General features: G+C 39.6%; 1 protein-coding gene across 5 annotated transcripts in view; it reads right to left on the bottom strand.

Annotated features, from left to right (window-relative positions):
- Positions 1 to 25,297, bottom strand: part of Sema2a (Semaphorin 2a) — a 418,382-nt gene that overhangs the window by 258,999 nt on the left and 134,086 nt on the right. For 2 of the 5 annotated variants that reach the window (XR_011177161.1, XM_069136147.1), the window contains exon 1: positions 13,576 to 14,955. The exons of the other annotated variants lie outside the window; for them this stretch is intronic. Coding sequence is in view for 1 of the 2 variants with exons in the window: in XM_069136147.1 (XP_068992248.1) it covers positions 13,576 to 13,741 (166 nt within the window). In the remaining variant the exon portion in view is untranslated. Of the gene's footprint in view, positions 1 to 13,575; positions 14,956 to 25,297 lie in introns of those variants that run through there. 5 annotated transcript variants of the gene reach the window in all.

Here is a 25,297-nt window from a genome sequence, read left to right as displayed (position 1 = left end):
AGATGGAAAAAAAAAATGAAAATCAAACAAACAAAAGAAGAAAAAAAAATTACTAACCAGCGCGTGAAAAAAAATATAAATAAATATAAAATGTGAGAGGATCGGTTTACCGTGAGCTGTTAGCGGCTGCAGCAGGTATCATATCCGTATATCTGTACATATGTATAATACGTGTTACGCTTCTGTTATATCCGCGTTGAAATTAATCGTGTATTTCGATGTATAACAGCGGCAAAGCTTATTACGAAAACGTGCATACGTGTATGACGTAAAGAGAAAAAAATAAAAAAGTAAAGAAAAAAGGAAACGGTGAAAAAAATAGAGAAAGAAAATTGCCGAAATAAAATGGGGAAAAGCGAAAAAAAAAAAAAAAAATTTCCCATGGCATTTGCCGTGGCCACCTATAACCGATGCAATTCCACGTTGTTTACGAAGCAGCGACAACCCGACGCCGCATCGAGGTTTATGGTCCTTCTGTTAAAAACGCTAAAGCATAAAACTCGTGAGAACGATATGCCCGGGGCGGTGAAAATAGACGAGCTTTGGAAAATGACGAAAAATGTAGTTTTTACACGAGTGCAGGGGTGGTACGTCGACGATGAGATATTCGAGGCGACGCCGGGCGAGAAATAAAACAAAACGACCCCGTTCCTGTGACAGATCCCTGCATACCGTACTTGAATGCTCTTTACGAAGTATAAAAGGCGAATGAATTTTCTCGAGCTTCGAAATTTTCATTTGCATCATTTTTCGTTTTTTTTTTTTTTATCATTTCTTTGGTCAGCCATAATTTTAGATAATCAACGCAGGTCGGCGGAAATCGTGTTTTCATATAATAAAAATTGATCCGATTTCTTCCGAAAGTGTGTTTCCGATTTTTCACAACGCGAGTTATATCAACTTTTCCAACCTCTGAAATTATTTTCAAGTCAATTCCAACCGTAAGAGGTTTCTTTTACTCAACGGGTCAATGGATGAATCACAAACTCTTTCAACCTTCGTATTCGTAATAAAAGCATCAATCACTGTACATACTGAGCTTTTAAGCAAAGTATAATAAAGTGACTCTCATCTTTCGGCTAGAATCCAATGCTGGGTAGAAAAACAAAAAAAAAAAAAACGAACAAAGAATGAAAAAGGACGAGTCAAAAAAAAAAATAAGGCTTTAAGAAAGAGAAAGAATAGTGACGGATACTAGACTTTTCTGGTAACGGCTAGAAAACTAATTTTCATTTTGTACCTCGAACTGTATTTTTCGATTGTGGTAAAAAATGAAAATACATAGTTAAGGACTGAGCCGTAACCGGAATTAAAAATTTCACTCAGTGTGCATGAAAAAAAAAACAAAAAAATGAGGACTAGATATATATGGAGACAGGAAAGAGAGAGAGAGAGAGAGAGAGAGAGAGAGAGAGAAATTTATATTTTAAATTATGAAACGATATCTTAATTCAACCGCGTTAAAAGTTTTAATAAAGTTGCGAGTCTTCTCGCAGATCGTCGGGACTCGGCGTTAAAAATCCTTTTAAATTTAGTTTCAAGGAACAGATTTTCAGGGGTAGAGGAGAAAAAGGAGAAGCAGGGTAGGCGAGGAATCGAGGCGGAGGGAAAACCAGGAGCACCATCAGCACCTGCACACTCGTCGGATGCAGAAGCAGCCACTTGCCGCGCAGTTTAAGAAACCAATTAAATTATATTTACGCTCGGCATCGCCGACGACGAAGAGCCGTGCTCGAGAATTGTACGTCGCACGCTAGTGGACCAGGAAATTATGTGTAATTTAATTAAAACTGGCATTCACCGCGACCGAAGGGAACGACAGGCCGCGAAATAAGGAGCGGAGGGGAACCTGGGGAGGCGATAAAATGGAACCTATTACCGATTTCGAATCCTCGGATAGCATCCGGGAAGATACAAGTTCCGAGGCCATCGGCGCTGATTACGATTACTTGCTTTGGCGAGGAAGAACAAGATTTTCGAATTTTGCCGATGGGTCTGACAAGGAAATAAGGCCCACTTTGACGGGTGAACGTAAAAATATATCGTACTGATGGCTGTATAAAAAGATTCTGTGAGAGTAATCTAGTTGTTTGCGGCTTAACGATAAACCATTATTTTGCACCTTCGAAATAGATCCGAGTGAGTTAAATTTTTGAAGATATCAATTTCTTAAGGGGACGCTACAGTTGGTATTTACCGACTGAGTGAAATGACGGTCGTTTTGTCTATATTCTTCGAAGCCTACGCATCGTTGATGCGGAAATATCGCAGTCAGTACAATCTTAAATGCAATGCTGAATACAGTTGTCTAAAAAAAATTTCGTTTTACGAAATTTATAACGCCAGGTAATGTAATTTTATAATCGAGCTACCACTTATTGCAGGAATACATTATCCGGACTTATTTTGATGGTTTTTATTGCATTTTTGCACAAATGCTTCGTGGGCTGTGACAATGATTACAATAAGTAACATTTTGCTGAGTCGGTAAGGATTAACTACAGTATCGTCTTGAAGCTTTCCGAAGCTTTACTGAACCTTGGACAATCCCAAAGTTACAAAATAATGATTTTTTATAAAACCCATCATTGCATGGGAGTTACGAACCTCACGTTCCATCACAGTAAATATAATTTGTTTCGCTCATCATGTGATGCAGTTATATAATTTTTTTCAGACGTTCCGCTGTGTTAACACCTCTGAAGATTTTTATTTTTAAAAAATCACTTTTGTGCTGATATCCTTGTGTCAATATTGTGCTGCAACATTTCACTTCTTTGGCCTAATTAAAGAAGATTTCACGAGATTCATAAAGACTGAAATCGATGTAAATCAGGACCAGAATTAAAACGCGTGATCGATCAGATAAAACTTTAAAAATGAAGACGTGTTTTGATTCTTGACTCCAAACATCAAGTCGAAGTAGTCGTCTGTTTGTATCGGTCTAAAAAGTCCGACAGATCCGAAGCTCTGATTTTATCCTAACAACGTGTCGAGGTTTTCTTTGAAACCTTAAATTAGGTAGAGTTGATTACATATCCGTAAAACGCGTCGATGAAGAAACGTCAAGCGATCAAAGCAAAGGAGAGGATTAAAATGACACGACATACATGATATTATGATATTTCGTTAGTTTGTATCCTTCTAAGCTTGTGGACTTCTAACGTTAAAATGGCGTTGCAGTTGTAGCAAGTAACAGCCGGTACAATAAGGCGTCGGTTCTGCTGTACAGATTCCAAGAAGTTGCCGAGCGGTGAATTTCTTAATTGTTCGTTAACAAGGAAAGTTGGCACTTGGCACCGTTTACTCTCCAGGCGTCCAATTCGACCCCCTTTTCCTGACCCCAGCTTGCATAACGCCTCTCTTCTTTCTCCTCTATCTTACTATTTTATCGCTCCCTCGGTGTTCACTGACGTTAGAGGAACGTTACGATGAAAATGTGACGCCAAAAGACTTTGCTCTGAGAAAAAAAATAATAATAAAAGCTGGAAAAACAGTTTCCTAGCGACACGTTTCATCATCGTGAGAATTAAGGGAAAAAGTCCGTCGGTTTGTCCGACAAACCTTGGCGATCATCCCGAAAAACGGCCGGGTGAAAAATCTGAAATTTATATGACTTGCCTGCCGAATGAGAAGAATTCGAAAGTAGAATTGAAAAAAAAAAAATAAATAAATAATTTCTGATAAACAAAAACTTTATAATTAAAGAAAAAAAAGGAAGAAGAAAAAAAAAAATATAGAAATTTTTGGCAGGAAATACGAAGAAAGAAACTGGACGAGGGCGCAGAAATTGACTGCGAAGGGTTGTTCGTGCGGCGCCAACTCTTGAAATGCACCCCTTTGCACCAAAACTACACCCCGAATTATTTTCACCCCAAGTTTTTCCCTTTTCTTGCACCACCTCGCATATACACTAACTGCATACATCATGAGCAGAATTTCGCGAAGGATTTTTACGGGCAACGAGGCAACTGTAATGGGAGCGTTTTCTTTTTTTCTTTTTTTTTTTTTTAGCAGCCTCTCTTTGAAAATTGAACCCTTTTCTTCCAAACTGCACGCAGCCTGCGCGAGTGCATTTTTTCGTGCGGTTCTCCATCTCCCTCTTCCGTATTGATTCATTTATCTGTCGTTCATTTTCTTTACTCTTTTAATAAGATTTTTTAAATCCTGAAACGCTTCGATTGTACCGCGTTTTATAATTCTCATTGTACGTATTTTTGTTTATACAGAAATGTTTCATTATTATTCTTTGTACGTAAGACGATGACCTGTCTTATGGTCTTGGCCAAGCTGTAATTTGTAACGTTGGAAACAGCCTCGACCAACATGGACCTCCGCTCTGGTTGTGTCCTCAGTCCGTTATTAATAAACTTCGACTTCAACTTCTTCCCAAAACCCTCGGCTCACAAACACGGGCAGGTACGAATCCACGCAGCTATTTGACAGACGTTGGAGCTCCTTGAAAGTGATCCTTGCTCCCGGAAATTCAGGCAACATTCGCTACGCACGTGTTAATTGTTCCGATTCGGGTTAACGACCGTCCACGTTTATCGCCATACCTGTTTCTTCTGCTTTTTATTCGTATATGAAGAAATTTGCTCAGGTTATATAATCTGTTTCGAGACGGATTAAAAGATGAGTAAATCAGTGAGCGGTGTGAGAAAAGAATTCGTATAATATGCGACACTGTTCGTCTGGATAAAAAATTTTATTTCATGGAATAGAACGATTCTCTGATCGTGCAGTTATTTTAATACAAGGTACGAATTTCTGAACCGAAATAAAATTCCGTCGTATTCCATTTTTGAGGAAATTGAATCTGAATCAAGGTAATGAAAATTACAGCCGCACTGATAAGATTGTGATAAATAAAGTCTGTGACCGGATTTTTCAATGAACGTCAAAAAAGTGAAAATGAAAATACCACTGGTATAATCTAGATAATTCTTATTCGATTTGTGACTCGACAGAATCGAATCCTGTCGAAAACAAAGCTCCGATTGAATTGATGTTTCGGAATTCCTTTGGATATCATTCTACGAAAACTCAACACTTTTTGATAATTAATGCTGCGAGACTTTTGCAAAAAATTGTGGTCATAATTTCTATTCGAATCATCCTGACGTTCATTGAGGCCTCGAAAAGTCACACAAGAATAGCGTCCTCGTGTTCAAATTTGAGATAAATAAATAATCAACAACTTGAAAAGAATGAAACCATAATAAAATTCGATTTCACTGTAAAAATTTTCGGGCGATAAGCAATCCCCGAATATTTACACGAATATTCTACATTTTTTTTTTTTTTTTTTTTTCTTTGTATGATTTTCTATTCAATACCGAAAGGGACGCAAATTATGCGAACATCACTGAAATCAAATTTTTGCGATTGTATCGCGGTTCGAATATTCGATAGCGTGAAGATGATTAGGGAGAATCTCATTTTTGTTCTGCGGTTAAAATACCAACAAATAAATCCGAAGAAATCAAGAAAAATAGGGTAAGTGAGAAAGCGCGGAGGAAGTCAATTTCATAGCAATACAGGCAACTCCTTGTCTGAAGAAAAACGAATCCTCCAAGGTTCGGCCAAACTCCGAACAAATTCAGGTATAAAGGAAAGGTCCTCCACTCCTCCTCTACGGCAAACTTTCAAGATTACTGAAATTCCAGGCACCCGCCATGCCATCCACTATACGATATAACTAAACCAGCTGGGAAATACCTTTCCGTGCATTTTCCAAGTCCGGCCCTTAAGGTAAGCAATAAAATGTCGCAGAGTACCGATCTGGGCCATCCAGCATTGGTATCTAACGAATTTATTTCTCTCTCGTTCTCTTCTCTTCTGATTTCTGATCGTCAGCTAGGTCCTTAAAGTTTTACAATTTCTCTGCTCGAATTCCCAGGACATTCGATACTCGATACATGATACGAATCGGAAAGAAAACCGAGATCGTATTTGATCTAATCAAATTTTCGAAAAAAAAAAAAATTAAACGTTCAGGTGACATGTTTTAATATTTGTCAGGGTGAATAGATTGACCGTTTTTCCTATGTGGCCCAACTTTTATGCTCGTAATCGGTAGTTCGAAGTAACTAAATAATAAAAGCACTTCTGTACGGCATCTGAGATAGACCATAGAAAGCACAGAGCTTTGCGTATAGCTATCTGTACATCTATTTCCGTTCGCTTCGGGGTAGCTAGAGATATAACGGCGTGTTCTTTTGGGCACAAAAGGCATTCCGGTGTATTCTGGTTCTTTTAAGAAGGGGGCTCAAGGGTCTTCGGGGCCTGGCGAGCAATGGTCGACTACTGGATGGGCAAGAGAGGGAGAGGAAAGGAGAGTCGGAGAGAACGAAGACGGGCCGAAAACCCGTATGGAGAGAAAAAATGAGGCTGAAGTTGGTAACGTTACTGTAATTATTAACGTTTCGGAAAATCGTTATTTCACAATTGCAGGAACGTCTGGAATTCGGTAAATCATAATTAAGCAAAACGTATTCATATTTTAAAAACTCAACTACTTCAAAGCCACTGTAAACTTGCCATATAGTAATCCCCCCCCCCCCCAACTTTTCGTTACGTTAATTAACGTTACTAACTTCAGTCTCATGAGATAAAAAGTGACCTGGAGGTTGGATGAGAGTTTGTCATCGATGTATTGAAAGTGGATGAGATAAAACGTTATTGCACATTTGAAATTCGGAATAACGGAAAAAATAGAAAATCATTTTTCCAATTGTATTTTTATACTTATCAAATAAACTCTAAAAATTCTAATATCCTTAGTCCGGCAATCCATGAAGGTTGCTAAGAAAAATTTGCAAACTCATAATTCGTCATTCTTCTTTACGTTCTCCAAAAATTATTTGAAAATTATGAAAAATGATCCCGATTGATAAAAATTTAGAGAGAGAGAGAGAGAGAGAACTCTTTTTTGTGACTGGCAGAACTGATTAAAACATGGTTAACGTATTTACGCGGTTAAAAGAAATTTCAGTGACGATGAGAAATAAGGCAAATGATTTTCTAGAGGAATAAAAAAATTATTGAGCATTTGACAGTACGTGATGAAGTCATAAATAACGGACATTTACTCATTAATTTGTAACGTGAGGGCAAAGAAGTTTTTCCGAAGCGATTTGAAAAAGTAAAATTATAAAACAGCACACTGAAAAAATTTCATTTGTCATCGTAACTAGAAAAATTCGGTAAAACAGGTATCGTTTAAAAAAAAAACTGTTTAAATATCGTTGGCATTGCGAAAAACGAGGCACACGTAATCATTTTGCGTTATCGTCGATCCTTTTTTGGTGATTGCAACGCAAAATCAGTTTGTTCGTTTTATTTTACTTTTTTAGTTAAACAAGGCTTTAACGTCAATTTATTTTTGCACGAGCATTAAATTTTTACAACAGTTGCAAGAAAATCTAGCAACAGTGATCGTAACGAGAAAGAATAGCAACGGATACCAGACTTTCCGGTAACGGCTAGAAAACTAAGTTTCATTTTCTACCTAGAACTATATTTTTCGATAGTCGTAAAAAATGGAAATAGTTAAGGACCGAGCGGTAACCGGAACTAAAAATTTCTCTCACCGCATACCGGTACTTCCAACACAAATTCAAAAACCGCCGTTCCGGCATTAGAAAAAATTTCCATCCCTCGCCCTGCTGCACCCAGAAAACGTTTTTGTTCGGTTTTAGCTCTTCGAGGGGTCAGAATTGCCACTCGTAACGACGAGGAAGTTGCAAAGAAACCGCTTGTGCTTGTCCTCTCGTTCCTAGTGTTCGTACTGCAGGCAGCTGTATCCTCCAACTTGTTCGAAGGTATAACCTCGGCACTATGGGTTCTACGGTGGTACCTGCACTTCCTACGGTCGTGTATTTTCATTTCCCGAAAGGCGGTCCGTGCAGGTACGTAACTCTCGGGTCCTTATCCACCTCACACGGCACTACTTTCCCAACGGCGATTCCGTTTCTACTCGAATTTTCGTAATATTGTAGTAAGTGATACTGACATTTTTGTTTTTTTTTTTAAAAACTTGTTGGCAAAAGAAACGAAGTTAGAAAAAGTGATTTTCGATCGAAACCAATACTTTTCTTCTATCGCCAAAAAACATTGAAAACTGAAAATTCCGCTCCATTATTCATTTATTATTTTCTGTACAAGCTAGAGAATTGAAAAAAAAATTGTTGAACGAAAAGTGTGAGCGACATCCTCATTTCGCTATTGTTCGATTGTATTTCGAGTCTTGCGGTACGTGTGTCTGATTAGAATATATCTGCGAGCGATGAGAATATTTGCGACACATGCGTCGACCTAGACGCGAATAAGTTTTGTCGAAAGTAAAACGCGTACCGGCTGCAAGTACGTGTAAAAGAACTTTTGAAAATACCATTTTCATTTCGCCTATATAGCACCATGCTTTTTCATACCATCGTCGATTCAGACAGCGCAAGATTCAATTTCCTCCTTATTCATAAAGAACTTGTATTCGTAGCGAGGAGATACATGCATACATACATACGCATATACATGGTATGTACATACCGATGCGTATTCAAAAAATGTGAGAGGGTTAGTCGGAGAGCGAGATGAAGAATTCGGTACCAGAGGCAACGGAAAAAAGAGGTAAAAACGGTGGAAATTCTGGCGCGGAGATAACTTCATATACCTGGAAATGTTTGAGTCGGTCCAGCTTGGCTCGAGGGATGAGAAAAGGAGGAGAAAAGCAAGAATAGTCCAGCGGCACGATTAGATGACTAACCCGGCGCCAGCAGCTCTGTTTGCCAAAAGCTTTCCAAAGTTTCGGTTACGAATGCGCCTCCGTGCCGTGCATTTTGCCAGTGAACACACACACACACACACACATAGGCACGCGTGTGTATAAACATATGTAGGTACTGTAGAATTACACATGTGTGTGTCAAACACGCTCTGCTTTGGCTAATTTCGGCCGAAAGTATGAGCGATGAATCGATTGGCGCGTCAATTTTTTAAGTCATGCAATACTCCCACCTTTACCGACCTAGCAAACTCACCCTTTTCCTTGTTATATTAAATAAACAAACGGACAGAAAGGGTCCAAATTTCCACGGTGCATCGCTGTTTTTCAGAGGAATTCAGAAAAGTTATTTGATATGTTATCCCAAATATCGTCAAAACAGTGTATGATTTTTCTGAACCGTACTGTAAAATGAATCGTTTTTTTTCTCTCTCCCTCTCTCTCACTGCGGATCTCTGGATCAATAACAAATGTAAAAGAGTATGCAACAGTTACACAATTCGACCCCGTTTACAAAGCTGTGCTTTTTCCGATTGAATCGCCCCCCAGAACTCTCATCAATCTACTATAATCAATCAAAATTGAGTTATCCCCGTTTTGCACGCGTATCTGTATTCGTTTTACTGTCTAATTCGTTAAAACTGAATCGTAGAATTCTCTGTTCGCCTGAAATGTCCACGTTCTAAATTTTATCAACCTAAGGACCGACCGGAAAGGAGTTTACTGTACGAGGTTTATTTGTTCGACGGAATCATGGACGTACCGTCGTATTTACGTTCACCCATCTTTACGAAAGTACCTACCGACGTAAGAAATATTTCCTCGTATGGACACGTGTAAGCACATAAACGTTTATCAGCTTGTTTACCTCGGAAGGATATACGCAGTATAAGTAATATGGTTTTATTACATCGCAAAGATAACCGAGATATCTTTTGCTCGCTGCTTCGAAACAACAGGAATTAAATTACAAAGGTACAGACGTTTTCTCATGGGTCCCATAATATGTCAGTCGTGATTGTAGGAAAGAAAAATGTCAAAATATATTCGCCGCAAAGGTCAATTTTAAACGAAACGGCACATTGTTTCAGTATAAAAAAAAAAATTCTCATTCGTCATTCAATTTTTCGTTCACCGTCAAATGAATTGCGATCTATCACAAAAGCTCGGTACAAGTGATTCGTCAAAATTCATAGTTTAGACAGCTGAGAATTTTTACAGTATTCGCAACAATTGTTAAAACGGGCCCCACTAATTTTTTTTATTTTTCTTTTTTGTACGTTTAGTTCAGATTTGATTCTACACATTTTTGAAACATTAATCGAGCGAAGAAGTAGGACTGGTAGGTAAATTATAAAGAAAATTGCGTTTTTTCTTGCACCACTGAATAATATTTTGTTTAACTTTTGTACCACTAGTGTCGAAATTAGATACCGTTGATTTTTATTCGTTTCATCGCTGCACCCCGTTATCAGAGACCTTTCTCCTATCGGGTACTGAAAGGATTTCTAGATGAAAGCTAACGCTCGTGAGCCAACCAAACTCAACCGATCGCTTTGCACACTTTTGATACCGACGACGCGGCTCCAAGAACCGGACCCCAAACAAGAATCGCTTTGTAGTAAAACCCTCTTGAATATCCAAACTCAAGATTCGAGACTCCAGACAGTAAGACTTCTTAGATTATCTCAAGTTGATAAAATGGCCGACGCTTGATGTTCACTCAACCCATCGTGCACCACGATACGTGAGCATCCAGCTATTGTGAGAGCCAAGATTCGGTGAATTCTTAAAACGAAACGTTGATTCGTGAGCATCGCTGTTCTGAATATAATTAAAACATAAAAGAGCAATTCAATTGATCTAAAACATTTTTTCTTCTTCTTTCATTTTAGTTCGAATCCTGAATTATAAATATAAAAACCCAAGTCACAGCACTTCCAAAATTTTCTGATCTCCATTCAAATGCAAAGGAAATCGGCGAGACAGATTTTCTAATCCAAATTGCCCCGTAACGTGAAAATTCATGATGTGGACGATCAATTGGGGCAATGATTCACGACTTGAGGATCGAGACGGAAAATAAATGATTTGGAAAATTCTTACGGTATCTACGTTTCAGATATACAATCAACCATGCGTAGGTATAACGATTCTCATCCGTTATCACTGCCGGTTTTCCGTTTTTCATTCATCAATCTTGAGACGCGTTGCATTTCGATTGTCACAGCTCTTACACCAAAAACGAACTACTCGCGGAATGCAATCAGCGACGACGGACATAAAATCAGCTTCAAATTACCAAAACCCTTTTAAGGGAATGGGTAATTTAATTCGGCAATCCATCCCCCTTGAAGTCCAGATATGTCACACTTGATAGTTCCGAACGCCAAAATTTCAATCCTCTAAAATCTCACCCTAGTCTGGAATTGGTCAAACATGCGCAATTTTTTACTATCGATTTATATCTTCTTGAGTATTATTCCGAAGTGGTGATTTAGAATAGCGTCAGTTGAGAAATCTGCCTCAATATGATAAAATAATCAGTCTTCAATCGATGAATAGTGAAAATCTCCATTTACTTGAAAGTTCGGTAGATTCCATAGAATTCTTGGTACCTACGTTCATGCTTGTAGATTCTAGCAGTCAATTTTGTTCATCCCGCATCGGACTCGAACGAGTCAGCCGTTTTTCATATAATTTGACAAATCATTCCATCTAAGTTTGAACAAACATACATTGAGAGAAATTTTTAGTTCCGGTTACCGTTCAGTCCTTAACTATTTTCATTTTTTACCACAATCGAAAAATATAGTTCTAAGTAGAAAATGAAAATTAGTTTTCTAGCTGTTACCGGAAAGTCTGATATCCGTTACTATTCTTTCTCATTACGATCACTATTGCTATATTTTCTTCTAACCGTTGCGAAAATTTAACGCTCGTGCAACGATAAATTGACGTTAAAGCCTCGCTTAACTAAAAAAGTAGAGTAAACCTAACAAACTGATTTTGTGTTGCAATTACCAAAAAAGGATCGACGGTAGCGCAAAATGATTACGCGTACCTCGTTTTTCGTAATTCCAACAATATTCAAACAGTTTTTTTAACGATACCTGGTTTACCGACTGTTTTTTGTTACTGTGACAAATGAAATTTGTCTCAGTGTAAGAAGACTATCGGAATACCGTAGTTCGAGTCACAGGGCGTATCCTGAATCATTTCGACAGTAGTAATGAATTAATTAAGGAACGTTGCGTGTAGTCTAGATTTGCGACAACCTCCACCGAAGACCGGACGTATCTGGATACGTACGAACAGGCAAGGTCCAAATTATATGAAAGACGAAATAGACAACGCTCGGTCTATTTCAGACACCTCGTTAAGGCGCACAATTACTGCTGGCTTCGGTACACCGCGGCAAATTTACATGCATAGAGGATGTCTGTCGCTCGCTCGAGGAGGAGGACCAGGTCGTTTGCATTCTGCATTCCATTCGCTACTCGAGGATTTTTCCCTTTTCCATTTCCATTTCACCTTTCGCTTTCATTCTATTCTACGGCTTACAATAAGTTCATAGCTTGGGTCCGCTGCAAGCTCGTAGTTTTTCTCTTTCCTCTTCCTTGTTCGTCTCTATATTCACGATACTTGATAGCCATCGCCGGCGGATCGACGAATGGACGAACGTATTTGAAACCGAATCTCATGACCAGTATCACGATGTCTCGCGAAATATTCTTACCGGGAGTTTAGAGCAGCGATTTACCGACATTTTCATTTTACCTCGTCAAATTGAAACTTGTTTATTTCTTCATCAGTTATGTGAATGATGTGACAAAATTTTTCAAATATTCTGCTAAAATTTTTGATTCAGAGATGTTTTGGGATCTAGGTAAATCTCCAGTCGCGCAGGTACGTTAGAATTCTCAAAATTGACATTACGCCGTTTTATATTTAAAGTATACGTCAAATTTACAGATATCTTGGGCGAAAAATGCTCATTTTTAACAGAAATTGATTGACAACTTTTTGAACAATTTTGATCACGTGTTAACAATTTTTGTTTTTTTTTTTACCCAGCATTTCTAAGGTTATCGGATCAATTCGATCATAAGTAAATTGTTTTAGATTACGTTGAAGTAATTCAAAGTTCCAAAACTTTAAATGTCAATTTTCTAGTTGAAATTATACATTACTTTCCTTCAACAAATCGGGAGTAAATTCAAAATTTCTACGTTTCTTTCGTTTTTACTTGCGTATCGATTATTCTTTAATATCAAGATCCATATGCCACGTATGTTTTCAAATTACTCAACCGATTTTCATTCAGCTGCATGCACCGCAATTTAAAAAAAAAATTCCTACAATGAATAACAATACAAACGTCACGTTCGATGCTGTAAGAACTATTTTTTTTTTTTTTTTACGTCGTGAATAAATTTTTCATCAAACTAAAAACAGACCCGAACTATAAAAAAGAACGCATCTATTCTAGAATCGCCTCTCTTATCACAGCCAAATGCTGGTGAACTTTTCTACGGCCTATCTTACTAAGAATTCACTAATAACTCACGTTTCTCGGATCTAAGTGCATACAAATTGCGTATAGATAACGCTTTTGGAGCGTTAAACGAATTTCACTTCATTTTGAAGCAAGAGAAAAAAACCGAATACCTACAAGTCCATACATTTTCTATCCGACGGTAAAAATTCTTGATTAAAATTCACAGCCCCCAGCCTAAAAGCAGCTGCATTCAAGAGGTACAATTTTCATCCGTAAAAACGATAATTACCTTTATGATGTCGAAGATGCGAGTGACCGCAGCATGGCTGTTCGAAGTAAGCATGTCCAGGATGAGCGCCAGCGGGTCGGCTAGCAAAGGCCCCAAGCTGTGTGAGAACAGCTGCTAAAACAGCTGCCCTAATCAGGATCATAACATCCGGTAAACGGCGTTTCATTTTTCTCGCACGCACCCTGCACCAAATTACCGACACCTTGTATACCGGCTCCTTTTCCCTCTAAACTACGATTCCCTCTCTCAGTCCAATCCCGTTTCGCATGGCACCACGCGGCGATAAGATAACCCGAGAATCCGGCAACGATCAAAGAGAAACGAACGATCAAACAACCACTTTTCAAGAGAAAACTCGAGTCGCGCACGATCACCGAAAGAAACCAGCAACGCGCCGAACCGTTCAGCGCTCTCTGCTCTCACGCTGCCCTTGAACAGCGCGCGGCTGTTGCCCTTTGAGCGCTGGCTGTGCGCCTAAGCAGCGAGCCACGTTACCCAGCAGCCACCGCGCAGCGCGTGAGGTTTTTCAAAAGGCGAGCGAACCGGTCGCCGAGCGCTCGTTGTTCCCTTCTTGCGTCACACCGTCGTTCCTCCTCTGTTTCTTGGACCGGCGGGAATCTTCGAACGGTTCCAACTTCTTGTCACTCACTTTTATACACGGTTCCGCGATCGCTTTACGCCTCGCACAGACACACTGAATCGATATCCTTGAAATATAAACAGCGTCGACCGGATATCTTCTCTCAATGTTTAGCCGATGCTTATCGACGCGGTTTTCATCTGTGTTTACACAATCGGCTCCGATATCACGCACGTGGGGGAGCGTTGGGACGCAACAGCGGTCACAAATATCCAGAGACGAAGCACCGAGCCGCGAATGTTCGAATTTCTGGCCACACACAGCGGGCGGAATTAATTCGAGAGATCAGGTCTCGGCGCAAGGATGCTTGGAACAGAAAAATCGTCGCTGGGGAGAATAACAACTGCAGAGTCCCGCTAGAGGTGAAACCATAACAAGAAGAACACAAAATCGACACGTTTCATCACTTCCGCGGGACGCGCTACTCACTACCTTTCCTCAATCCTGTTCGCATCCGGCGTCAGGATGATCTTCTTACTCCGAACGCGACGGGCCGACTCGCGATTACCAATTACTATCATAACACTGAATTATTTCTATATTTCCGTTCGCTTTTCACCGTTGCGCGCGCGTGTGTGTGTGTGTGTTTTGACAAATTCGAAATACTCGTAATCGGTATCTGGACCGGACTTATCTCAGCCAATGATCTCTCGACTCGGCTTCCGAACACGCGTGCTTTCGGTCGAACGGACAAGACGGAGCGACTTGGTGCCGAGTAACGTTAACCTGCTCTTTGAACGGCCGCGGCACGACTAGCCGGCTCGTTTGGAGTTTCAGAGCGAGCCACGGCGCCAAGACCGGTGTTCCGGTGCTCGGCCATGTTCGGGACAGTTCGGGACAGTTCGGGACGCCGGTTGCGCCGAACGGTGCAGCTGGTGGTGCTGGTTTTGATGCCAGCGCGGCTGAACGTCAACCGTGAGTCAGTCGCGCGTCGCGACTCGACAAGTTCGGCGCGCTGTTTTCATCGAAGGTGGGTCAATCCTGGATAGCTGATTGTCAGATGTATGATCTTACACTCGCGGTGCCGAAGCTCATTTTCAGAATGAATTCCGAATGGTCATAATTACTAACGAAAGTCGAAAACGATTCACCTTGATGCTGGGTACTTTCGACGATTTTAACCATCTGAATTTAATTGATACATCTTTGACTTCCACATTTTGAATTGTTTGCGAGCTGAATTAATTGTAGCATTTTTTACTGGCTCCACTTGATGAGTACGATTTCTTCAGTTTTACGCTACTAGATTCTGTACAATAGTGAATCAGGATTTCGATTGGAAGCGGAATTTTTAGACCGTACCTGTACGGATAAGAGATATTACGGAATATCAACAGAAATGTGTATTTATCGTATGATATGCTGATAATTTTGTGTGTGATATTTTTTTTAGGTGAATTTGTTCTGATTCATTTTTTATTTCCTGTACAAAGCCACAGTTGCTGTAAAATTGTAATATGATTAGTAACTCCGTTACTAATTGTAAGCATCATTTGCACGCAACTTGATGTTGAAAAAGTGAAATAATTTGACAAAAGTATATACTATTAACAACGGAATTGAAACTTATGAGATGGAATATTTTGTGCAGCATGTTTTGTTTTTATACAACAACCGTGACTGTGGATTTTATGAAAGTTTATCTGTTAAGCATTGCGACACAAGTTAAGCCTATTGAAAAACTCTCTTTTAACATCGTTAAAAATAGTACGATCTAAGAATATATTGAATACCTACGATAAATTCAAACAGGACTGAATCGCTTGTTTTCACAAACGTTATTTATACTAACGGTTGTAGCTTCAGATGCTTAGACATTTTCTCTCAGCTCCAGTGACGTGTCCCATCAACCAGTGAGATCGTAAAATTTAAAAACCATTCAACGCAATGAGAACGAGAAGATGGCGTGGTGTAAGGCGACTCAAGCGACGTTCTACGAGGGAATTGAGAGGCACCACTTTTGTGCGGGTTCTTCGCCGACTATACAACAGAAATGGCTTTGTTCTAAATAATTGTAAGATTCTTAGTATAACGCGCCGTGATACCACGCGACTTTCCGCTGCCTACCGGAAACTGAACAAAGAAACGGAACGGGCCAACGTCAGCGTGTAACGAATTTCGAAAACTGTCTGGAAAAGGACAATACTTGTAGTTGTGCTTGCAGAATCGCCCGCCATGTCAGGTTGACTCTACGGACTCTACCAATGCCGTTAATTCTTCGGCTTGAGGTTAAGTAACAAAAATGAGGACTAAGCAATATGGCGGTGAGAACTGGCTATCAGCAAATCGTATTTGGTCAATTACGTAAATATGAAAGAACAGAAAACTCAGTGCAAGCTGTGAAGCTTTAGTTATATCGCGAGGAATCGATATACCGCAAAAAAATACGACGAGAGAAGTTTTTGAAACTAAATATGGTCGACACGGAGTAACGCGTTATTTTACCACCAGATGTCACAGCAACACATTTCCGTTCCCAATGCTTACGATAACATACCTATATGCTAAATGTTTAGTATTTACATATTTTTCTCGGGTTAATCAAGCGCCAATTTTTCATCATGAAAATGTTATCACCGAAGAGCAAAAGTCCTGACGTGAAAAATATTTCAGGTTTTACTGTACTGATATCAGATAGTGGTTAAAACGTATGCGAGCCACGTCCGCAATAACGCAAGGAAGGAATAAAGTAATGAGAATAGTTTGAGGCCAAAAGAGACCGCGATTCGGAATGATTTCAGTCTCTCCCTCGTTGGTTTGATCGTCCGAGGGTAGAATAGTAGCGGTTCTTGATGACCAGTTTGTTTGCTTGTTTGTGCGTTGTGCTCATTTATTTCTGAGGGAAAAATGTTGAGAGCAGCTTGGAGCGAGGCATCTACTGTCCTGCACGTATCCCTGCTCCTCTCGATGCGTTTGATCTTGTCCGGCTCTGTACACCGTGCGCCATTTTATTGGCAAACATAAAACAGCTCAAAACATACACCCAAGTACATCCTATCCGCATACATAGCTCGACAAATAATACGGAAGAAGCATATACAGTTAATTAACAAACACGGGGCGATCTCTTTGCGAGCAGCGGTCCGAGCCTCGCGGACGTCAAATTACACTCTTCGAAACTCATCTCGACGCCAAAATCATTCTTCCCGTGAAAATTCATATGCAATTCTAGCTTGTTTAGCCGTAAGGCTGGCTAAATAAAACTCATCGTTGAGTTCGAAAGATTATTTTTCCAATATCTCTACAAATTTGAAGCTTCGTGAAATATTTTATTAAAAAATATATTGTGGTTCTAACTATATCATTGATAGAAATAGAAAACTGTACAGTTTATTCAACTCCTGAGAATTCAAATTCTGATATAGTACAGTAATTACTCCTGTAAAATAGACTAGAAGACTTTTAGAATGATTTCAATTTCTAACTCTGACTGGATACATTGATGTCATTTCAATGAACACTTAATTCAATCGCTTGATTGAGTTTGGGAAAATTCTGGCTTAAAGGTCTCCGCATTGGGGTTCAATTTCATGTTTATGGTACTGAGGATTTTCCCTGCCAAATTTGTTGTCCATTAAGACCCGGACGACCAAAATCGATATTTTGTGATGCCCTTTGAATTTTTAGATAACTCGGATCGACTGTATCAGTATATTTTGTCAACATTTTATGTTCAACACATTGACTTTGTTCTGTGCAATGTAACAATGTATTAAATTACAGAAAAAACAATGTTGGATTATCGAGATACAAACATTTCGGTAGACTTCTAGTACGGAAATAGTCATTTGAAATCAGAAGAAGAAGAAGAAGACTGATTCACGGAATTACCTACCGAAAAGATTCAAGTCAACAATATATCACTGCTGTGCGTTGTCTCGAAATTCTTTTAAAAAAAGCCCTCACAAAAGTGAACCTACTCGATACAACGTGGAACAAAAATGCTTCCAATGTCTTTAGAAACCAATATTCGACTAGCTGAATTCACAGCTATGATTCGTCTGTGGTTTCTCTGATCAGTAATTATGGTAAAGAAGAAAGGACTATATAGACGGAGAAAGACACGCGGACGAATGGATCGGTCGGTTAGATAAAGGGAGAAAAACACGGGATAGGAAAGAGGAGAGAGCAGAGAACTCGGGTCTCGGCAGACTCTCAACCCCTTTTCGGGTCCAGTAAATTATACTTAATATCTATCCTGCACGCAGAGGTAACCCTTACTTAGGTTATTCTTCTCAACCGGCAACACATGTTAGACAACGGTATGGCCGCTATTATTTCACTCCCACCTCATCCTCTTCCGCCGTCACCTCCCACAAAAGTGAGGCCCTCACCTCAACCTTTTAATGTCTTACTTTGCTTGTGGATTATATAAGGTGCGTGCCTCTGTGTGCGGGCTTCTACACGTCACGAAAAGTAGCCGGGGCCGAAAGGGAACCCGTTGGGAGATCGCGGCGAGAGAAGAAGGAGCAAAAAAGGGAGAGAGAGAGAGAGAGAGAGAGAGGAAAAGGAGCAAGAAGCTCTCCTAGAGCGACGCTCTTCTGTTCCACAAAATCCGCTTATACCCCGCCGATTCTTGGTATCCTCCTCGACGTCGCACGTTAAGACGTCAAAGAAATCTTGAATACTGCAGAAGAGGACAAGGCAAAGTTTTTCCCTAAATTCAACCTCCCTCGAGGATATACTCAGTTTCTACCCTGTTTCCTGTTTATTTTGAACTCTCTCTCTCTCTCTCTCTCTTCGTCTCGGGCTTTTTATTTCGAGGCTTTTCTCTCACTTTGCTTCCTACCGCATGACTGAAAATTACTTTTTATCTTCCGCACGGGTGTAAGACTGGTGAAAATCGACAGGAAGCTGATACAGATTACAATTATTTTATTTATAATTTCACGCAGTATTTTGACGGTACTAAAACAAATATGGCGTCAAGGAATTACTCATGTTTAAAACCGCATTGCCAAAAGTAAACTGTTCGCGCATACGTCTCGTTAATAAAATCCGGGTTACAAACTTTCAAAGTAATCCTTGGATTTGAGATATCACGTTACCTAGTTGAAAATCCTTCCGTAGCTGATTTGAGAACGCTGTTAAAAAAATCTTCCCGAGAATCTTTATAAGATCGCGACTTATTTTTTCCTATATCCTTGCAGAAAAGTGAAATGATCGTAAGTCTGTGACACATACCGCAGCTCAAAGACTGACGTTGTAACAGCGTTGCACCAAAATGAAGGACATTACTTTCCCGGAGGAGGAAATTATTTGTATAAAAGTCAGGAAACTTGGTGTTTTGATTGGTAGGAAATAACGATGTTGTAACTTGGAATCGTCATCGCCGTTTCCAGGCTGACCTGTTTAAATTTATTTCTAACATCCGTTAAGATAAGATAATGAGAACATGGAAGATTCCTTACTTACAATTCTGTAACCCTGTTTAATATGCCTCACTATTCGGATAGTTAGCAGCCAGAGTTTGGCATACTTGTATAAAATTGTTTAACCATCTGTACCGCGTTTTCGTATAATTTGAAAGAACAAGTATTAGACAGTAAACCTCAAATTGTCATCTCGATGTCGAAAATAGAAAAGTGTAGAGTGACAAGGCCGTCGATGAAAATGAACGTTCCCTGTTTCTAGCTGATCGAAAAACTGTCAGTACAGTCAAAAAAATAACGATCCACCTATTTTTAATCCTCAACACCCTTGAGCGAACGGCCTCAAAGACTTTTCGTTTTCGAGTCACCCCGAGTAATTCGAGATTAATCAACGCGGAGGCAGGCGAATTATAAACGCATCTTTGGAAGCTGTTATAAAACAGTGTCAAAGGAAGGGGGATGGCTGGGCGACCGAGCGCGTTAAGGGCGGGTGGAGGGCAGGGGGCCTCATCAAAGTGACCGACATAGTGCGATCGACGAACAGCAGCCATCCGCAATTTATATAATGCCAATCTTATACGTTATAGGCTACCGGCGAAGGGCGTCACGGTGAATTTAATTAATGCAATTTAGCGTCCATCCATCATCCACCGCGTTTTTGCCTAACAAGGGCGGCCCTCGCCTCGCGTCCTCACACAGAGACACCACCAGCCCCGGAATATCAAACGCTTAGTACCTTTTACTCCTACCTTGGCACCTCGGCGTCGCTAATTCCTGTCTATTTCGGGGACCTCGTCATCTTCGTACTTCCACAGGATCACAGGCCAACGCGTTCCAAAAGCATTCGCAAAGGGTTGTCGCGGTGTCTTTGTGCGTTACGTAATCGGCTCGGTTTTCGTTCTTCATTTGTGCACGTTTTTGAATATCGTATCCAAGTTTGGGTGGCAAATGTTTCGAGATTTTTTAAATTATATTCCCAGCAAACTTGTAACTTACGTTAATAATTCATCACCCCTCGCGCGAGGTATGCTGGATTCTCTTTGTTACGGAGGACGAAATTTTATCGAGTTTCCGTTCTTTGAATAGACGTTTAAATCCAGTCACCCGCTATCTTGGCTAGCCGTGTGCGTCACAAATCACGGCCTCGGTTTCAAACGAATCATCAAAATCTGTTATTAATATTTCAGAAATAGTCTATTCGAGTAATTATTCACCACAAGAAGATCTCCAATTGGTATATGAAATTTTTTTAACATGAACCATTTTCAAATCTGAGTCATTTGCTAAACAATTGTGGATATTATGTTCATTCTAGTCTCGATAAAAAAACTCTTTCAGGAAATACCGAACCATTAATTGAAGTGAGCCGGTTAATTTGACAGGAGTCTCAGAGGCCTGAATCCGACTTTTTTTTATGTAGATTATCTTCCATTTACGAGCCCGTGTTGAAAAATGTTTCAAAATTCTCAAAACGGAGTAAAAACGCTTGAAAGAGAGAGAGAGAGAGAGAGAGAGTGAGGAGAAAAAAAAATCAAAATAAAAAATTCCTCACATATTGAAATCACTGACCACGATATCGAGCATATCGGATCGGGTTTGTATTCAGATGGTACATCGTGCGTGTAATATCGAGGCATAATGGTGTCAGCTGCGGCTCTTCCGCGTCCCGTTAACAAAAAGTGATACTCTCGTGCTCGCATCTAGTTCGAACGGAGATAAAGTCGGGCGGTGGTGCACGGGGCGGTTTTTTTATTTTCCCCCGGTTCGACATTTTTTAACCTTTCACCACTCCTCTGGTTCTAGCCGCTTTTCTGCTCCTCGTCCTTCAGCGAACGCTTAAGCACCGGCACCCCGTCAAGATAGCGGTAACGTCCTTCTTCCTAACGTTTTCCGATAAAGGTAGATGGAAAACGCCTCGCAAACCGTATCTGCGTCTTCGTCTACGCAAAAGCTTCGGAATAAATAATAATTCCTCTTCACCGCATGACATATATATTGTATATATGTACGTGCGCGTGTGTGTAGCTGTACCTAGATACCTTTATTCCTATTTACGGTATTCGCGTCTTTTATCTCGCGGTGTGAATACTTTTTGTCCGATTTTCCACTTTCTTCGTCGTCATTTTCATATTCAACCGGTGTTCAATTTTTCCAACTTCCGCAACAGAGATAAGCCTGATGAATTCATTGAACACAATTATGAATGTTGAATTTACTTTACGTACATTGATTTCATATTGTGCAATTGGCAACCGACTCGTCCTTTTTTTTTTCTCTCAAATTTGCTTTTTCACCCTTCGAGTGATACCTGAATACCCAGGCATGTAGAATATGAAGTAAATTATTTAGAAATATTTACTCAATATTCACACAATCCAAGACCATTTTCGTTTAGCGTGTATTTTTTATCCGTTCGACTTAGAATTTTGATACGATCTTTAGAAATTGTGTTCACCGGTTTGAGCTCATGGCTAGATTTTTGAATATTGGTCCCAAAATAGTTTTATAAAAAATTGTCCAACGATTTTTTGGCCGAAGAATGAAATTTTTTGTTCATAATCGAATATGTTTGAGAAAATATTTTTCGTAACATTTGGACTATGAGCTCGAGCCCGAAAAGACGTTTTAAGCTTTGAAATTTTTTTTCTCTCTGTTACAAGCTGGACAGTAATGTCAGGAAATGCACCACCGGAGAAGCCTTCGAGTTCGGAGTCGTTCGCTGCTTATATACGCCATGCCACCCATTTTGTTATTACTTTCAATGAAAAAATTCTAAAATCTTCTTGAAGCTATAAATAATAAAGCCAAGAGCTGAAACTCAAATTGCTCTAAGTGGATTCATTTTACGAGTTGCACGTCATTAAACTTTTTTCGACGTTCTACTTTTGAATTGTGATAAAAAAAAATTGATTTTTCAGTATTTCTACATTCTAATAAAAAATTCATGTATTCCGTCAAAAGAGACAATATTTACGTCATACTTATAGAGTTATAAATCTTAAAATTTCACCCTCCCAGGGAGTGTCGGTTTTGCAACTGTTCGAAGGAGGATTAAAATTTTGTCTCAAGTAGTTACGTATAGTCGAGGGATTTGAAACATTCAAATAAGACTGAATCGGCTTTCACCCTTCTTACGAGGATTGTCTGAAGAATTTGCAGGTTAAAATAAAGAGCAATCTATCGAGTACGCGAATCTCGATATTTTACATTAGGTTGAATCAGAAAGATCTTCATTATCACGTTTTTAATCTTTTTTTTTTTTTTTTTGCAGATATAGTTATCAAACAATTGATACATTCATAATTCTCTTGAACATTCGGTATCCTGTGACAAGTATCCTGTAATATAATATTGATTTAAAAATTCTTCAAAGCACTCCGTCAAGTTTTTCCCCACTTATCTGGAACTTTGAAACTTCTTTGAATTCATCCCTCTCTTCCCATCGATGTCTGCGATAGCGCAGAGTCTTGTGGTTAAGCGGCATACCGCGTAAAGTTCTACATCATAACTGGGAAGTTTCATCGAATACGATGGTCCAAGAGACAAGAAATCGAGACAGCTAATGCGGAAGGATTCGTATCGCGTGTCTGTAAGGGTTGATATTATCCCTCGTACGACGAGTGTGAATTACGCCGCTGGTACAATTAGGTAAGACATCGTACCTGCAGCCACCGCAGCGTTGCCCATTAATTAAGACTAATTGGATCCCGGGATGCAAAGTCCTCGTGCATGCATTTGCGCCCAATCATCAGACCGGAAGTAGTCGAACCCCTCATATATGGAGAGAGGCGAGGGAAAATAGAGAAACTTAAAATGAGGAAGGGAGAATGAGAAAATTTCCCGTCAAATTAGTCTGCAGGATAACCGGTTCAGGAGCGTAATAATGATCGTCGGGCCTAATTGTATCTCTCTTCATACCCGTGTTTACAAACCACTTTATATCCAACGACTTACGCGATCTAGTTCTGGATTTCAATTCGTCAGCAGCTCTTAGCTGTGAGAAATTTCATTTGCTACTCGATCGGTTGATACTTGTGCGTTGGCTGAAATTCGAAAATTAATGAAATTGGATTCATCCAATCAATTTGACCACGTAGTTGAGTTTTTTTTCTGGATATCTATCATCATTTAAATAACAAATTTTAGGTATTAAACACGCTTCCACGGAACTTTCCTGTACTTGGTTGCTGACAATTATTCACCAATTGACCGAAGAAAAAATGATTCATCGATTTAGCTAACGCGAATTGTTTTTTTAGAATCGATTTTGAACATGGTTATTCTTACAGAAAATTTTTGAGATATGCCCCTTCGGAATTTTCACCATGCCCCAGATCCTGGAAGCCGTTCACGGAAAATCTGCACGGTCGGACAGGTGATGCAAGGAAAATCGATCGCGGCAGTTAGTTGCAGGTGAATATGGATAACGGTTTGTAAAACGGGCGTCAGCGTGGCAATAATGATATCTGTGACACGGTAGGACGCGCATTGGACGCGAGTGTTATCGGCCGGCAGAGAGACGGGTTTTGGTCGCCTTTCTCTTCTCCACGCCAAGGGGAAATTGAAACAGCTAACCAGGTTGGGGCTGACGAGGGTGTCCGACTGGACGAATGCTGCGCGACGACAGAGCGGAACGGACTCGCCGATCCAATCAAACGAACGCATATCAATGAGTCGTTTTCGAGGGAAAACGGATTACACACGTGTCAGGACGCTCTGTTCGTACGAAATGTGTACGTTAGGGTTAGGGGCCGAAGATTGGGCACGATATTTTTGCACGAGTGCCTTTTAGGGGTTGTTATTGCGAAAGTGTTTGGTCGACAAAAATCTTCTTTCTCATCTCAGAACTTGCGCGCCCAGAGAGTGCGTAGGAATGGATTATATATTAGAGTGTTTAAAAAAAACCGACTTTTTTTTTTTTTCGAAGAACATTGAAAAATATTCCGAGTGTCCCTCAAAAATGACCGCGGTAAAATACGAGCTCTTGATATTGATATTTAGAGTTGGCGGTTCTCAAGTTTCTATTTCCCATTTAAATAACATGGGAAAAAACTTTTTAAAAATTTAGAATTTTATTGCTCGAAAACGAATCAGTGTGAAGATATAAAAGAAACATATTCTTGTAGGAAATTTTACGCTCCACGAAAAAGATTCGAATAAAGATTTGCGCAAGGTAAGTCGTTTCGGAGTTATCAGGCCTCAAACATCGAACCGTTTGAAATAATGATGTTATTAATTTATAAATGCTACAAGTTCAACTATTACTGGAATTCTTATGATGAATCCTGAGCTATCAGAAATTCAGGTTTAACCAGTAACCGAAATAATTTACAACACTTGGAACAATTGAGTATTGTAATTTTTTAATGGATTTATTACAAATAAATAAGTACCTGCGACGATTTTTTATTCGTGTTTGGAAATGGAAAGAAAGTTTTTTGCGAAATTTCTACTTTAGATTTTTTCGAAGAAGTTTTCTAAGATTTTAGATAAGATTTCTAAGATAAGTCGAACGATCTCCATTCAATAAGAATAAATTTCAATAAAATTTTCAACCTTTGTCTTATTACTTATAGAATTTCACCGCTGCTGCAGGCCGGTCAAAATTAGAATAGACAATTTCAAAAACTTGCCAAGTACATTTAAGTACAGTCAATATCTCGTTCATCTCTACACCATTCCCTTCGAACTTTAAAATTGTTTTCCTTTA

This window comes from Neodiprion pinetum, chromosome 5 (genome assembly GCF_021155775.2).
Source record: "Neodiprion pinetum isolate iyNeoPine1 chromosome 5, iyNeoPine1.2, whole genome shotgun sequence".
Taxonomy (NCBI): Eukaryota; Metazoa; Arthropoda; class Insecta; order Hymenoptera; family Diprionidae; genus Neodiprion; species Neodiprion pinetum.
Note: the sequence above shows the minus strand (reverse complement) of the source record. Positions and strands in the feature narration are given on the sequence as shown.